The sequence below is a fragment of the Anomaloglossus baeobatrachus genome, chromosome 8 (assembly GCF_048569485.1).
Source record: "Anomaloglossus baeobatrachus isolate aAnoBae1 chromosome 8, aAnoBae1.hap1, whole genome shotgun sequence".
NCBI lineage: Eukaryota > Metazoa > Chordata > Amphibia > Anura > Aromobatidae > Anomaloglossus > Anomaloglossus baeobatrachus.
The window spans coordinates 261,224,825-261,242,615 of NC_134360.1; the positions used below are offsets into that span (position 1 = coordinate 261,224,825).

Genomic DNA, 17,791 nt, shown 5'->3' on the forward strand with positions numbered 1-17,791 from the left:
AAAAAGATGAGGTTGCAACGGGCCTACAAGTCAGAAGACGTGCCAAGGATTAGGCAGGTAGGAAGCGGTTCTCAGGGCTCCAGTCGTAGCCACGGTTATACAAAGCGACTAACTCATCTCTATGAGCTAACATTAGCTACTTCTGAAAAAACTCATCACCATAATGAGGAGATACATTTTGATGTTTTGCCATGAGGCCCCCTCAACATGTACGCTATAATGCAAAATTAAAATGTATTACATATACACCCCGCGCCAGAAGATGTGAGTCCCTCACCCGGCAGCTTTCCAGCTTTTAGAGAAAACGCAATTTGGAGCAGCAGGCTATGTTATAAACGGCTGGAGCCTAAGGCCGGGGTGAGACCACCGCAGAGTCTCTCAAGTGACAGATTCCGGCCAGTTCTGCTGAGGACACTCCGATCAAACTCTGAGTGTCAGCTTACTGAGATCCGATGCTCTAGGATGCCAGAATTGTAGGACTCTGTGAGAAGATGGAGAAAAAAATGTCTCCCTCTTCTCCATTGTGTGAATCCGCGGAGTGCAGTCTGAACATTGTCACACAGCGATAGATCTGAATGGGCGAGTCTCATCCGATTGCAGAGTGAAGGCGCAGCATGCAGATTCTGTCAGTGAATAAAATCCGTCATCAGCACTGTCCCATTGAATAATATTGGACCGAGTGATATCTGATTACAAAAAAAAAATAAAAAAATCGCACTTGTCCGATTAATATTTTGAGCAAGCGCTAAGGCTTCCAGGAGACTCGCGCACGTCTCCCAGTCACTCCCACTACTAAAAATAAGATCAAATGATTTGGATTTTCTGCAACTTGTTTGTTGTGGTTGTAGCCACCGCCCGTTCACAACCTGCGACGCTTCTGCTGTTGTGTTCCAACAATCGCCGGATTCACTCATCCAGGTACGGCCAGTCCAGACTGCGAAACACAGGTGTGTAAATGCACCCTTATCCCAGCCAGAGTCCAGGTTTGGGGGCCACAGCTCCAGAGCTACGGGGGGCTGGAAAGGAGGTATGTGACACTTCTGAATAGTTTACAAAGAAGAGGACAAGTGCAACACGCTAATTCCCAGCTACCTGAAAATGACCTAATGTCTCACTCACAGTTTAAGGCTATGTGACCATGTGGTGGTTTTTTTTCTCGAATTTTTTTCAAGCATTTTTCCTTCATTCTTTTAATCAATAAAAGCAAGGAAAAATCATCCCAGCGCAGTCTATGAGAATCCTGACTCGCAGTGCACACGCTGCTTCTTTATTCCTTGCAGATTTTGATGCTGAAAAAAGAAGCAGCGTCTCAATTGTTTGTTCTTTTATTTCCTGCACGTTGTCGCCTCACACACCGTGCATACAGCAAACAGCATGGTGTGTGAGGCGATCCATAGCTCAGTAACCCAGGATCGTCATGGTGACGATGACCCAGGGTTACTATAGCAGCAAATGAGTCCCTATGATCACATTACAGGGACCCAATCACCAGGGAGAGGTAAGAGATTCCTCTCCCTGCCTTCTGAATGCTGCCATCACACTGATGGCAGCATTCAGGGGGTTAAACTGAGTGGGCACCGCACCAGGCAGTGAGAGCTGGGTCCCGGCTATAACATCAGCAGAGACACTGTGTCAATCGAGGGGTACAGCGTCTAAACCCCCACGATCATCATGATTTAAAAAAAAAAGACAAAAAAAGCAGGAAAAAAGCTTATGAAAAAACGTGCAATAAAAAATGCACGTTTTTTCTGCTGTGTTTTTCCTGCCAAAACAATGTGCAGAAAAGAAGCACATAAAAAAGTAATGTGGGCAGTTAGACTACTTGATAGTCACATCATCATCATCATCACCAAAAGCCATATCTTTAGGAACAAGATGCAGTTGATTTCCATACTGAGAGACACGGGGTTGTGGTCTGGTTGTTGGGGGTTGTGGTCTGGTTGTCGGGGGTTGTGGTCTGGTTGTCAGGAGCTGTGGTCTGGTTGTCGGGGGTTGTGGTCTGGTTGTCGGGGGCTGTGGTCTGGTTGTCGGGGGCTGTGGTCTGGTTGTCGGGGGTTGTGGTCTGGTTGTCGGGGGTTGCGGTCTGGTTGTTGGAGGCTGCGGTCTGGTTGTTGGGGGGTTGTGGTCTGGATGTCGGGGGTTGTGGTCTGATTGTCGGGGGTTGTGGTCTGATTGTTGGGGGTTGTGGTCTGATTGTTGGGGGTTGTGGTCTGGTTGTTGAGGGTTGTGATTTGGTTGTTGGGGGTTGCGGTCTGGTTGTTGGAGGCTGCGGTCTGGTTGTTGGGGGGTTGTGGTCTGGTTGTTGGGGGTTGTGGTCTGGTTGTTGGGGGTTGTGGTCTGATTGTTGGGGGTTGTGGTCTGGTTGTTGAGGGTTGTGGTCTGGTTGTCGGAGGTTGTGGTCTGGTTGTCGGGGGCTGTGGTCTGGTTGTCGGGGGTTGTGGTCTGGTTGTCGGGGTCTGTGGTCTGGTTGTCGGGGGTTGTGGTCTGGTTGTCGGGGGTTGTGGTCTGGTTGTCGGGGGTTGTGGTCTGGTTGTCGGGGGTTGTGGTCTGGTTGTCGGGGGTTGTGGTCCGGTTGTCGGGGGTTGTGGTCCGGTTGTCGGGGGTTGCGGTCTGGTTGTTGGAGGCTGCGGTCTGGTTGTTGGGGGGTTGGGGTCTGGTTGTTGGGGGCTGTGGTCTGGTTGTTGGGGGTTGTGGTCTGGTTGTTGAGGGTTGTGGTCTGGTTGTTGGGGGTTGTGGTCTGGTTGTTGGGGGTTGTGGTCTGGTTGTTGATGGTTGTGGTCTGGTTGTTGAGGGTTGTGGTCTGGTTGTTGGGGGTTGTGGTCTGGTTGTTGATTAATCATTTATTACTCACACACAGACATATAATACAAAAAAAATATATTTTCTTTAATAGGTAAAAAAAAATAAAAATCAATGAATGTACATGAGAGTGTGTACCTGTTTTCCATAAGAATCATGGACGGGGGAGATGATCCCTCCGATCACGATAAATCTTCCAGTTTTGTGCAGGTAATCTCGAGCTCTCTCTGCAAACACAGAACGCATTATGGTTAGATATCCACAGTCTTCTAAATCCGGAGGCAGCAGCTAAAGTAGTGATCATAGGGACAAGGATGGGGTTTCTGTTGCACTTCCAATTGATAAAATGCTCTAGTCAGGCCCTCCATACCCGAAAAGGGCTGCTACCAGAGAACAGTAGACTACATAGGTCTCAGGACACGGGTGCTTTCAGGGGGAGTAAAAAAATGAAAAGTACCGTACTTATGTTAAAAGGGGTTGTCTAATATTAAAAATATATTTCCTTATAGGGGTTTTCCCATGAACAAAATTCATTTTAAACAGCATTTTACTGAACAGATCTTCATATAATAATAATTTCTGTGTTTAGTAAAAATGTTCCTGTGCTGAGATATTGTTACATATGTGTCCCTGCTGTGTACTGTGTAATGGCCGTGTCTGACTGTACAGGGACATGGTCTGATCATATCACAGCTCCTAGGCTGTGGGGGGAATAAAAAAAGTTTAAAGAGACTACAGCAGGGGATCATAGCTGATTCTTTTTGTGAGGTAAAACATTTCCCTACCTGTTTTTTAAAAATGTTTTACCTCAAAGAAAGAATTATTTGCGATCACGTGCAGTCATGTCTGTATATTCTTTTGCGTCCTCCTCGGCCCATGAGATGGGGTATGATCAGGCCATGTCCCTGTACGGTCAGACACGGCCATTACACAGTACACAGCAGGGACACATATATAACATTATCTCAGCACAGGAACATTGTTTTTTAAACTCAATGAATTGTGAAATGTATTAATATTCCAATAAATATTGAACAAAATGAACTTTGTTCATGTAAAAAGCCCTGTAACCATGTTCCAGTGCAGACCACTGGAGAGTTCTGTATGTACATATATATATATATATATATTGTGAGACTGTGACCGGGGTTGTCTATGACGGCCGGTACGTCTCGCCCCGGTTGTGCTCACTCCATGATAGAAAGTAAATCCACTCCAGGGTTAATGCTGTTTCCCTACAGGCTGAAGGAAGGGTTAAAAGGAAACAGGAACAAGGGCAGGTGTGCCGGGTGTGAGGGAGTGAACACAACTCCCTGAGTTCTCTGCCGGAGAGGCACATGTGTACTGTTGTGGACTTTTGTTTGGATATTAAACCGTGTGCTGTGACTCTTGGTGCCTGGATCCCGTGTCTTCTGCTGCGCAGCCGACCACGCTACCTCACATATGGTGGAGAATCGGCGGGCATGCCAGCCCGGTGAGGTGTAGCTTCCATTTCTGGTGACCCGGTAGCACATGTCCTGGATTCAAGCGGCTATACTACAGCCCAAACCCGGCGACGCCATGGAGGAAATACTAAAGCAGCAGCAACAGACCAATGCACACCTGCTCCGGTCGTTGGATCATCAGCAGCACTCTTTGAAATTGCAGGAACAAAGGCACCAAGAACAGATGGTTCTCCTGGCCAAGTCGATCCGTGCCGGACCGGCAGCAACAACCCCGGGACCGGGTGACGACGGCAGCGTCCGGAAAGCGGTGAGACAAGCGTTGCAAAAGATGACCCCGGGGGATGATGTGGAAGAGTTCCTGGCGGTGTTTGAGCGGGTGGCCGAGCGGGAAAAGCTGCCGACCCCCCAGTGGGCTGAGGTATTGTCGCCCTATCTGACGGGGGAGCCCCAAAAAGCGTACCTGGACCTCTGTACCGAGGACGCCTTAGAATATGCGACCCTGAAAGCCGAAATACTTGCTCGGATGGGGGTGAATACCTATGTACGGGCTCAGCGGGTAAATCAGTGGTTCTATGAGGAAGCCAAACCCGTACGCTCATAGGCCTATGACTTGTTGCATCTGGTAAAGAAGTGGTTGCAGCCTGACACTCTGAGCCCGGCGCAAATGGTGGAAAGGGTAGTAGTTGATCGTTTTGTGCGCACTTTACCCGTCACCATTCAACGGTGGGTAGGACAGGGCGACCCAAGTACCCTGGACCAATTAGTGTGCCTGGTGGAGCGGCATGTGGCTACGCAGGACTTGATACGGGATACTGAGACTTTGCGTACCGCTCGTCGGTCCGGCCACTCCAAGCCTAGGGCCAAGGACCCACCGCTGACACCGGGGCAGGAGTCCGCTACCGTCCCGTCTGAGGCCGCGCCCTCCGTCCCTGAGGTCCGGAAGGCTATATACCCTAAACGACAACTCGTCAAGGGGGTTTCCTTCCCTCTTAGATGTTGGCGGTGCCAGCGGGTGGGACATATGGAAGCCCAGTGTCCACTCACCACGGAGCCCATGGATTGTGGGGTTACCCGGCGGGGTTCTATGTATGCTCAGGTGGTGTGTACCGCTGACCTGGTCTCCCCAGAGACTGAGCCCCACTTGTGCCAAATACAGGTGAATGGATGTCCGGTTACAGGTTTGTTGGATTCCGGAATCTTAGTGACCCTTGTGCGATCAACCTTGAGGGCTAAAGTAAAGGCCACAGGACGTACCGTGGGAGTGGTTTGCATACATGGGGACCGCCGAGACTATCCCACGGGGATAGTCACCATCACAGCACCTTGCGGTCAGGTGCAACATGAGGTGGGACTTATTAACACTCTTCCCTATGACGTGATCCTAGGAAGGGATCTGCCCTATTTTTGGACTTTATGGAGGGGACCCCCTAAGTCCCCTCAGTTATTGGTCAGTCCGGGACCTGAGCCCTACAATCCTGAATCCGGGACGCCTGCCGTAGGGGTCCCCATGATAGGGACAGAATGTGAACCCGATAGGTCGCCCCTAGAGGTATTGGCAGGAGAGGCTGAGACGGTCGAGCCCATCCCGGAGTTGGAGGCGTCCCCGGATACGTTTGGGACAGCCCAACTCCAGGACCCTTCATTAATACATGCCCGGAGTCGGGTGACAGTAGTTGACGGGGTGGCACAGCTGCCAGGTGCCCAGGTAAGGTACCCCCATTTCGCTCTTAAGCAGGATTTACGCTACCGGGTAGACGAAATACGGGGCGTGGGGGTAGAGCAGTTGGTGGTGCCCCAGCCGTATCGCCGGCGGGTCCTCGACTTGGCTCATAAACACCTGATGAGTGGCCACCTAGGGGTCAAGAAAACGCAGGAGCGAATATTACAAAGGTTCTATTGGCCCGGGGTCTTTGGGGAGGTAAAACGGTTCTGCGAAACCTGCCCGGAGTGTCAGCTTACCGCACCCCTGACCCACTTTCGCAGTCCGTTGGTACCGTTACCCATTATAGAAGTCCCTTTTGAACGGATAGGGATGGATCTGGTGGGGCCCCTCGTAAAGTCCGCTCGAGGGCACCAACACATCCTAGTGATCGTTGACTATGCCACCCGGTATCCAGAGGCGATACCTCTCAGACATACTGCGGCGAAGCTTATAGCTCGGGAGTTGTTTGCTGTGTTCTGCCGGGTGGGGTTGCCCAAGGAGATCCTTACGGATCAGGGGACCCCATTCATGTCTAAAGTAACCAAAGAGCTATGCCGGCTACTCCAGATCAAGCAGTTGCGTACGTCTGTGTATCATCCTCAGACGGATGGGTTAGTAGAACGATTCAATAAAACCCTGCAAACCATGCTCAAAAGGGTGATCTCCAAAGACGGGAAAGACTGGGATATGATGCTTCCCTATTTGATGTTTGCCATACGAGAGGTGCCACAGGCATCCACGGGGTTTTCGCCTTTTGAATTGTTATACGGGCGACATCCCCGGGGATTGTTGGACCTGGCAAAGGAAACATGGGAGCAAGAGCCCACCCCCCATAAAAGTGTGATTGAACACATTTTAGGAATGCAGAACCGCATAAGCGCGGTCATGCCAATTGTGAAGGAGCATTTACAGGAGGCTCAGGCCGCGCAAAGCGGCCGCTACAATAGACACGCCACCGTGCGGACCTTTAAACCCGGGGATCGGGTGTTGGTTTTAATCCCCACGGCGGAGAGTAAATTCCTGGCTCAGTGGCAAGGCCCCTACGAGATAAAGGAAAGAGTCGGGGTGGTCAACTATAAAGTATTGCAGCCCGGTAGGCGGAAACCCGAACAAATATACCATATCAACCTATTAAAACCTTGGCAGGAACGGGAAAGCCTGATGGTTGTTTTCTCCCCATCTCCCTCCTCTTCGGGTCGTTCACATCCGGCTCCAACGACCTCCGGAGAGGACGAACCGGAAGTAAGGATTGGAGAAGCCCTTACCAAGACACAGAGGCGAGAGGCCAGACGGCTGGTTCAGCAAAACCCCGATGTCTTCTCTGAGCTGCCTGGTAGGACCAGTCTGATACGACGTGACATTGTCACCGAGCCTCACCTGAAGGTACGCCTGAAGTCATACCGGGTGCCGGAGGCTCGAAGACAAGCCATATCAGAGGAAGTGAAGACAATGCTACGCCTGGGGGTCATCGAAAAATCCCGGAGTGAATGGGCTAGTCCCATTGTCCTAATACCAAAACCCGATGGCTCCTTAAGGTTCTGCAATGACTTCAGGAGATTGAACGAAATATCCAAGTTCGATCTCTACCCCATACCCCGGGTGGATGAGCTGATTGATAGGCTGGGACAGGCGCGATATTTCACCACGCTCGACCTGACCAAGGGGTACTGGCAGGTGCCACTGACTGAATCCGCCAAGGAGAAAACCGCTTTTGTTACGCCGGAGGGTCTCTTCCACTATGTTGTCTTGCCTTTTGGGTTACATGGCGCTCCGGCCACGTTCCAGAGGTTGATGGACTTGGTGCTGGAACCCCACCAGGCGTATGCATCAGCGTACCTTGATGACATTATTTACAGCTCTGAGTGGCAGACCCACTTGGAACAGGTACAAGCGGTGGTGAACGCGCTCCGAACAGCCGGATTGACAGCCAATCCCAAGAAATGTGCGTTGGGGCTCACGGAAGCCCGCTACTTGGGCTACGTAATAGGCCAAGGAGTGATTAAGCCTCAAGTTAACAAAGTTGAGGCGATCCAGAAGTGGCCTAGACCCCTGACCACGAAGCAGGTTAGGGCCTTCCTGGGTATCGTGGGGTATTACAGGAGGTTTGTAAAAGATTTTGCGGCACTATCAGCCCCCTTGACGGACCTTCTCAAAGGCAAGAAGTCCGTCATGGTGCGCTGGACTCCGCAGGCCGAGGACTCCTTCCGGGCCTTGAAGGGGGTCCTGTGCGGACAGCCCGTTCTTGTCAACCCTGATTTCCGGAAGGAGTTCATAGTACAGACTGACGCCTCAGAGGTCGGCCTGGGGGCAGTGTTGTCTCAGGTAGTTCAGGGGGAGGAACACCCCGTCACCTTTTTAAGTAGGAAGCTCACCCCTCCCGAGCGGAATTATAGCGTAGTGGAGAAGGAGTGCCTGGCGATCAAGTGGGCCTTGGAGTCCCTACGCTATTACCTGCTGGGACGGCAGTTTCGCTTGGTGACGGATCACTCTCCGCTGGTCTGGATGAGGTCCGCCAAGGAACGGAATGCCCGGGTTACCCGGTGGTTCCTTTCTCTGCAGAACTTCCGGTTTACGGTTGAACACCGGGCCGGTAGGTTGCAGGGCAACGCCGATGCCTTGTCCCGCGGCCCGTGTTTGATGGCGGGAGTTCAACCCCACACGCTTGAACTGAGGGGGGGGGGTATGTGAGACTGTGACCGGGGTTGTCTATGACGGCCGGTATGTCTCGCCCCGGTTGTGCTCACTCCATGATAGAAAGCAACTCCACTCCAGGGTTAATGCTGTTTCCCTACAGGCTGAAGGAAGGGTTAAAAGGAAACAGGAACAAGGGCGGGTGTGCCGGGTGTGAGGGAGTGAACACAACTCCCTGAGTTCTCTGCCGGAGAGGCAGATGTGTACTGTTGTGGACTTTTGTTTGGATATTAAACCGTGTGCTGTGACCCTTGGTGCCTGGATCCCGTGTCTTCTGCTGCGCAGCCGACCACGCTACCTCACAATATATATATATCAGTACAGACCAAAAGTTTGGACACCTTCTCATTTAAAGAGTTTTCTTTATTTTCATGACTCTGAAAATTGTAGATTCACATTGAAGGCATCAAAACTATGAATTATCACGTGTGGCATGAAATACTTAACAAAAAAGTGTGACACAACCGAAAATATGTCTTATATTCTAGGTTCTTCACAGTCGCCACATTTTGCTGTGATTACTGCTTTGCACACTCTTGGCATTCTCTTGATGAGCTTCAAGAGGTAGTCACCGGAAATGGTCTTCACTTCACAGGTGCGCCCTGTCAGGTTTAATAAGTGGGATTTCTTGCCTTATAAATTGGGTTGGGACCATCAGTTGTGTTGTGCAGACGTCTGGTGGATAGAGCTGTTAGTCCTATTGAATAGACTGTTAGAATTTGTATTATGGCAAGAAAAAAAGCAGCTAAGTAAATAAAAACGAGTGGCCATCATTACTTTAAGAAATGAAGGTCAGCCAGGCCGAAAAATTGGGATAACTTTGAAAGTGTCCCCAAGTGCAGTGGCATAAACCATCAAACACTACAAAGAAACTGGCTCACATGAGGACCGCCCCAGGAAAGGAAGACCAAGAGTCACCTCTGCTGCGGAGGATAAGTTTATCCGAGTCACCAGCCTCAGAAATCACAGGTTAACAGCAGCTCAGATTAGAGACCAGGTCAATGCCACACTGAGTTCTAGCAGCCGACACATCTCTAGAACAACTGTTAAGAGGAGACTTTGTGCAGCAGCCTTCATGGTAAAATAGCTGCTAGGAAACCACTGCTAAGGACAGGCAACAAGCAGAAGAGACTTGTTTGGGCTAAAGAACACAAGGAATGGACATTAGACCAGTGGAAATCTGTGCTTTGTTCTGATGAGTCCAAATTTGAGATCTTTGGATCCAACCATCATGTCTTTGTAGAAAAGGTGAACGGATGGACTCTATATGCCTGGTTCCCACCGTGAAGCATGGAGGAGGGGGTGTGATGATGTGGGGGTGCTTTGCTGGTGACACTGTTGGGATTTATTCAAAATTGAAGGCATACTGAACCAGCATGGCTACCACAGCATCTTGCAGCGGCGTGCTATTCCATCCGGTTTGCGTTTAGTTGGACCATCATTTATTTTTTAACAGCACAATGACCCCAAACACACCTCCAGGCTGTGTAAGGGCTATTTTACTAAGAAGGAGAGTGATGGGGTGCTACACCAGATGACCTGGTCTCCACAGTCACCAGACCTGAACCCAATCGAGATGGTTTGGGGTGAGCTGGACCGCAGAGTGAAGGCAAAAGGGCCAACAAGTGCTAAGCATCTCTGGGAACTCCTTCAAGTCTGTTGGAAGACCATTTCCGGTGACTGCCTCTTGAAGCTCATCAAGAGAATGCCAAGAGTGTGCAAAGCAGTAATCAAAGCAAAAGGCGGCTACTTTGAAGAACCTAGAATATAAGACATATTGTCAGATGTTTCACACTTGTTTGGTTAGTGTTTCATTCCACATGTGATAATTCATAGTTTTGATGCCTTCAATGTGAATCTACAATTTTCAGAGTCATGAAAATAAAGAAAACTCTTTGAATGAGAAGGTGTGTCCAAACTTTTGTTCTGTACTGTATATATAATCTCAAACAACTCCTTTAGGCTGGCCATACATATTATTCCTCCTGACTTCTCCATACACATGAATACAGTATATAATGAGTAATCCAGATGATATAAACCACTAAGAATTCACATTTTTTATATTAAAGGGAACTTGTCACTAGATTTGTCCCTTATAAGCTGCGGCCACCACCAGTGAGCTCTTATATACAGTGCTCCAGAATACTGTATATAAGAGCTCAGGACGCTGTGTAATATAAAAAACACCTTTATTATACTCATAGTCCTCCATGTATAAGGTAGCCCTAAAATAATTATTATAATACACACAGCGAGGATCCGGCTGCTTCTCTGCGTGGCGGGTGCTGGGCCCCTAACCCTGCCGGGCCTGGTCACAGTTGCGATCTCTGTGACTGCGGTCTTTAGGTCCCTGGTTAGGACTCATGACTATTGTCTTGTTGGCGAGTTATCAAAGCATAATATAAAGACGAGCATCTGTCCGTGTTGTATCATCTCTATCTGCTGAACATGAATATTGCACATTTTACACATTCTATATGGAACATCTTTATTTTTTATGTAAAAGAAGTACTTATAAAAAAATTAAAAATCTAACATAACATTATATTAATATTAACATTATTGGTCTTACTGCTTTACTGCCAATTCCCTAACACAGAGCAGTATATATTGTCTTTGCATTGTTCTCTTTTCCACCATGATGCCATATTATAGTGCAGATAATTGTATTGATTCATGAGAAATGTTCTTCACACTCCAGAAATAAATATTAATTTACTAAATGCGCCTCCCATAACCAATAAAAGAGACGATATCAGAGACTGCATAGATAATAAACCATAGAACCATAGAAAGTCAAAGAAAATGGGTATTGCACACAGCAATGTTACAGCTTGGTAATCACATACACTGCGATGTTACAGTCCTGGGAATAGGTTAATATCACAGCTAATGGCCAATAATGATGAGACAGCACGAGTTATAGGGTTAGCATCAGAATGAACAGCGCAAAACTACAGCACAATGAAAAAAAACAACACAGTGATGTCACAGAAGAGGGAGGTAAACACAGCGATGTCATAGAAGAGAGAGGTAAACACAGCGATGTCACAGAAGAGAGAGGTAAACACAGCGATGTCACAGAAGAGAGAGGTAAACACAGCGATGTCACAGAAGAGGGAGGTAAACACAGCGATGTCACAGAAGAGGGAGGTAAACACAGCGATGTCATAGAAGAGGGAGGTAAACACAGCGATGTCACAGAAGAGGGAGGTAAACACAGCGATGTCACAGAAGAGGGAGGTAAACACAGCGATGTCACAGAAGAGAGAGGTAAACACAGCAATGTCATAGAAGAGAGAGGTAAACACAGCGATGTCATAGCAGAGGGAGGTAAACACAGCAATGTCATAGAAGAGAGAGGTAAACACAGCAATGTCATAGAAGAGGGAGGTAAACACAGCGATGTCACAGAAGAGGGAGGTAAACACAGCGATGTCATAGAAGAGGGAGGTAAACACAGCGATGTCATAGAAGAGAGAGGTAAACACAGCGATGTCACAGAAGAGGGAGGTAAACACAGCGATGTCATAGCAGAGGGAGGTAAACACAGCGATGTTGACTCGCCAACCCCAGGGCTGTGGGACACCCGGTGCCGGGCCGGACTAGTCCGGTGGTAGTCAGTGGTGGTGGGGCCCGGCTCCGTGGCCCTAGTGGGTGTCAGTAAAATATGTGGCTTGCTGAATAAAGGTTGTGTTCGTGACGCCACCTGTGGTATGCGGCTATTAAGCCGCTGCTGTATGAGGCCTCCGGGGGATGTTATGGCAGCAATGGTGGTACTGCTCCCCACAGGTGGAGCAATGCCCGGGGCACAGTTGGTGCTTGTGAGTGTCTATGCAGCTGAAATAACAGAGACCACTTCAAGGGTGCAGTTCAAGTTCTTTACTCACAGTTCTTGTCAGAGCTCTGTAGGGACCCTTGGAGTGCTGGGACCACTGTCAGGGACCTCCGCCGTTTCTGGGTGATTCAGAGAGTAAAAGCCGGTACCCTTCTCTTAGTGTCTCTTTCTTCTGCTGTCTTCCTTAGCCTTGCCTTTGTTAGGATGGACCTGGCTTGGCCTCCACTACAGCCTCCAGGCTGGGGGGTCACCTGTCGGCTGATTACCCCTTTTCTGGAAGTCTGCTATGGGTTCTGGCCCTGGGAGTCTACAACCTTCCCTGGGCCTCGGTTTTTACTGTTTGGAGATTGTCTTTGCACTCCTCCAGTCTCTAGGGACCGTCCCCTGTCGCAGCTTGATCACTCCACCGATGTTAATGTGGAACAGGCCACCGCAGCCTACAACTACCCGTGGCGCCTCTAGGCCCTCTCCTTGGTACCTCTAGGACTGCTCGTGATACCTCTAGGACTACCCGTGGCCCTGTGACTCCTTCTGTCTCCTACGTGGTGTCACCTGGACCTCTGGGTCCCAGGATCTTCACCAGGAAGCGTCTCCTTCTGTTTCTCTGCTCCTGCCTGACTTGGAGCTTTCTTTCCTTCTTTCTTGGCTTTCTTTTCTCCTCCTTGCCTGCCTCCAGCAGGCCTCCTCCTCCCTCCTCTCTCTCGTTCTTCTTCTCCAACTACATGCTGGCTCCTCACTCTCTCACTCCCTGAGGTAACTGACTAAACTTGACCTTCCTCTCTGTGTCTGCTCTCAGAAGGCTCCTCCCACCTCCCCAGTTGCTAAGCTACCACCCTATGGGAGCAGGGATGGGTCTTATAGCCCCTCTCAGCATGCAGCATGGGAGGGTTGCCTGCCACTTTCCCTGGTCCCAGTATGTACCTAACAATGGGTGTAGTGTGGATTTACCAGGGGACCGGAGTTCACTCTCTTCCTCTCTCAGAATGGGGCATCACACCGCTGGATGGGGTGCAATGACCTGTGGCGACGGAAGCCTCAGGGGCGCCACACTCCCCCACAGCAAATCCCAGCACGTCCTCGGGCTGAAAAACAACAAAAACATGTGGAGAAACTGCAAAACATATTTGATATGCAAAACATAAAACAATAAAACATTTCTTCCCTTTATGGGAGGCATAATCACTTTAACGTTGCAAACTTCTTATAAAGAAACTATGTGTGCACTTCCAGTTCATTGCACAGTTCGGGCACTTCCCCATAATTCTGGTAGGGGGCACAACTGGTGCAACTATATACATTTTCGGCTACAACAAGTCCAGTAGCCTGGCAGTTCGTTTCCTTTCAAACAACATTGGGACATAATCAACCAGCCACTAAGTCCAATGGCCTGGTTACATAAGACACATAAGACATCACAATTACCGGGGCCCACATTCCAGTTCAGTGGCCCGGTAACACATAAACATGGGGGGGTGACGTCTTCAAAAAGCATGAGGGGCAGTACAGCAGGAAAGGGTGTCATCTTCGAAAAGAATGAGGGGCAAAACACAAGGGACTTCTTCAAAAAGAATAAGGGGCAGACAGGGGCTATATACAGTTCAGCATCTCTTCTCCTTTACTCACGAGGGTAGATGCGAGGGTTCCACTCCGGCATTGCTCCTGGCAGCAGGTACGCCGACGATATCATCGTCTGGGTGCCCTGGGCGCTGGTCCCTGACCTTCTGCGCTGTTCTGCAGCCTGGCTTGGAGTGGGACTGCTTGCAGGTTTTGTACGACGTTGCTGCAGAGGGCTGCTCGCCTGTAGGGGGCTGTTACTGTGGTCTTTAGGGCCCCGTCTTGGCCGGGCTCCCTGCATCACACACGCCATGGAGATCCTGGTCTGCGTCTCCTGAGTGGCTGTTGCAGGACCTCTGCTCAGTTCTGTGGCCTGGGTCTGCCTTGAGGTGGTGCTGCTGCTAGGGGAGATGCTGCGCTCCTGCACTGTGCGGCGCCACTCTGGCTCTTCTGGGGCCGCTTCTTCCCGCAGGATATGTACATGCAGCGCGTACCATCCACGGTCCCCCATCAGCCGTGTATACTCCACCACATCACCCGGCTTGGCATCGCGCCCTGGGTGGCCTCTGGGCAGGTGCTCCTCGATGTCTCTTCGGGCTACAAACACGTCCTTGCCCAGGCCGGGCTCCCTGATGAAGCCACAGCCACCAGCTTGTCGGAAGTCCACTACTAGGCCCCGTCGCACTGGGCCCTCGGATCCCTTCAGGGCCTTCCTGACCTCTTCTTTGGAGGCCAGATTAGCGACTTCTCTGGCCCGGCGTTTCTCCTCCCGGAGTTCCCGCTCCCTCTGATACTCGATCACCAGCCTCTGGCACGTTAGCTCGTTGGCCAGGGGGGTCGCCTTAGGGCACAGCGGCCGCTGCAGCCCCCTGCTTTCAATGGGCGCTGCGTCCCAATTCACTCCCGGGGATGCCATTCCCAGGAGGCTCACAGGGGGACTCGGCAGGGGGCCCGCTAGCTGTTCGGGGTCCACCCCTCCCCAAGCTCCGTCTGTGTGGGTCTCAGGCAGGCCTCCGGTACCCCACCGGGCGTCCGCAGGGTAGGCTGGGAAGGCCAGAGGGTCAGTGAAGGGGCTAAGCGGGGGCGCGTGGCGGGGCCCTGGGTCCGGACTGGACGGGGTTTCTGGTTGTTCACCCTGCTTCCGCTCCGCGGCATCCATCCACCCCTCCAGATCCTCCGGCACCCTCGGCGTTTCTTTCTGCCGGTCCGCTTCCACTTCCACACTACTCAGCCTCCGGGCCAGGACTCGCACTTCTTCTCTCAGCAGGTCCAGCTCGGGATCCACTCTTCCGGTCCCTGGTGCACCTTGCTGCAGCTCCTCCGCCATGCTGCCGACCTGGGGAATGCTGCCTGGAACACTGCTCGGGTGCTCGACCACGCCACTCGGCTGCACCCTTTCCCTTCTTGGAGGCGGGGCCGGAGGCTGCACTTGCATCTGGCGCCCAGCCCATCACGACCGGCATCACTCCGTTTGCGATAAGGTACATTTTCTTTATCTGCTGGTCTGGCATTTAGACTCGCTCTGCCAGCCGGCCAGCTTATCTGGTCGCCATCTCTTCTTCTTCCGCCTTCTCTGGCGGGCACCACTTCGCGCTCTTTTCTTGGACAAGGGGGCGGGGCTTTTCTTCGCGCCCTTTCTTCTTGCACGCCCCCCTTCTTCCCGCGCTCAGTGACTTCAATGGCGGCAGTTTCTCACAGTTACACGCAGGCTATTTCACGATTCTTCAGGCGCACAGTACCCGGTATGACCGGGCACGAAATCCTGTTCGTGACGCCAAGATTGACTCGCCCACCCCAGGGCTGTGGGACACCCGGTGCCGGGCCGGACTAGTCCGGTGGTAGTCAGTGGTGGCGGGGCCCGGCTCCGTGGCCCTGGTGGGTGTCAGTAAAATATGTGGCTTGCTGAATAAAGGTTGTGTTCGTGACGCCACCTGTGGTATGCGGCTATTAAGCCGCCGCTGCGGTGTGGGGCCTCCAGGATGATGTTATGGCAGCAATGATGGTACTGCTCCCCACAGGTAGAGCAATGCCCGGGGCACAGTTGGTGCTTGTGAGTGTCTATGCAGCTGAAATAACAGAGACCACTTCAAGGGTGCAGTTCAAGTTCTTTACTCACAGTTCTTGTCAGAGCTCTGTAGGGACCCTTGGAGTGCTGGGACCACTGTCAGGGACCTCCGCCGTTTCTGGGTGATTCAGAGAGTAAAAGCCGGTACCCTTCTCTTAGTGTCTCTTTCTTCTGCTGTCTTCCTTAGCCTTGCCTTTGTTAGGATGAACCTGGCTTGGCCTCCACTACAGCCTCCAGGCTGGGGGGTCACCTGTCGGCTGATTACCCCTTTTCTGGAAGTCTGCTATGGGTTCTGGCCCTGGGAGTCTACAACCTTCCCTGGGCCTCGGTTTTTACTGTTTGGAGATTGTCTTTGCACTCCTCCAGTCTCTAGGGACCGTCCCCTGTCGCAGCTTGATCACTCCACCGATGTTAATGTGGAACAGGCCACCGCAGCCTACAACTACCCGTGGCGCCTCTAGGCCCTCTCCTTGGTACCTCTAGGACTGCTCGTGGTACCTCTAGGGCTACCCGTGGCCCTGCGACTCCTTCTGTCTCCTACGTGGTGTCACCTGGACCTCTGGGTCCCAGGATCTTCACCAGGAAGCGTCTCCTTCTGTTTCTCTGCTCCTGCCTGACTTGGAGCTTTCTTTCCTTCTTTCTTGGCTTTCTTTTCTCCTCCTTGCCTGCCTCCAGCAGGCCTCCTCCTCCCTCCTTTCTCTCGTTCTTCTTCTCCAACTACATGCTGGCTCCTCACTCTCTCACTCCCTGAGGTAACTGACTAAACTTGACCTTCCTCTCTGTGTCTGCTCCTCCCACCTCCCCAGTTGCTAAGCTACCACCCTATGGGAGCAGGGATGGGTCTTACAGCCCCTCTCAGCATGCAGCATGGGAGGGTTGCCTGCCACTTCCCCTGGTCTCAGTATGTACCTAACAATGGGTGTAGTGTGGATTTACCAGGGGACCGGAGTTCACTCTCTTCCTCTCCCAGAATGGGGCATCACACCGCTGGATGGGGTGCAATGACCTGTGGCGACGGAAGCCTCAGGGGCGCCACAATGTCATAGAAGAGGGAGGTAAACACAGCGATGTCACAGAAGAGGGAGGTAAACACAGCGATATCATAGAAGAGGGAGGTAAACACAGCGATGTCACAGAAGAGGGAGGTAAACACAGCGATGTCACAGAAGAGAGAGGTAAACACAGCGATGTCACAGAAGAGAGAGGTAAACACAGCGATGTCACAGAAGAGGGAGGTAAACACAGCGATGTCATAGAAGAGGGAGGTAAACACAGCGATGTCATAGAAGAGGGAGGTAAACACAGCGATGTCATAGAAGAGGGAGGTAAACACAGCGATGTCACAGAAGAGGGAGGTAAACACAGCGATGTCACAGAAGAGGGAGGTAAACACAGCGATGTCACAGAAGAGAGAGGTAAACACAGCGATGTCACAGAAGAGGGAGGTAAACACAGCGATGTCACAGAAGAGGGAGGTAAAGACAGCGATGTCACAGAAGAGAGAGGTAAACACAGCGATGTCACAGAAGAGGGAGGTAAACACAGCGATGTCACAGAAGAGGGAGGTAAACACGGCGATGTCACAGAAGAGGGAGGTAAACACGGCGATGTCACAGAAGAGGGAGGTAAACACAGCGATGTCATAGAAGAGGGAGGTAAACACAGCGATGTCATAGAAGAGGGAGGTAAACACA

At 51.2% G+C, this 17,791-nt stretch overlaps 1 protein-coding gene across 3 annotated transcripts in view; it reads right to left on the bottom strand.

Annotated features, from left to right (window-relative positions):
- NMNAT2 (nicotinamide nucleotide adenylyltransferase 2) overlaps positions 1-17,791 on the bottom strand; it is a 120,100-nt gene that overhangs the window by 42,965 nt on the left and 59,344 nt on the right. For all 3 annotated transcript variants that reach the window (XR_012724979.1, XM_075320612.1, XM_075320611.1), the window contains exon 2: positions 2,938-3,026. Coding sequence is in view for 2 of the 3 variants with exons in the window: in XM_075320612.1 (XP_075176727.1) it covers positions 2,938-3,026 (89 nt within the window). In the remaining variant the exon portion in view is untranslated. The remainder of the gene's footprint in view (positions 1-2,937; positions 3,027-17,791) is intronic.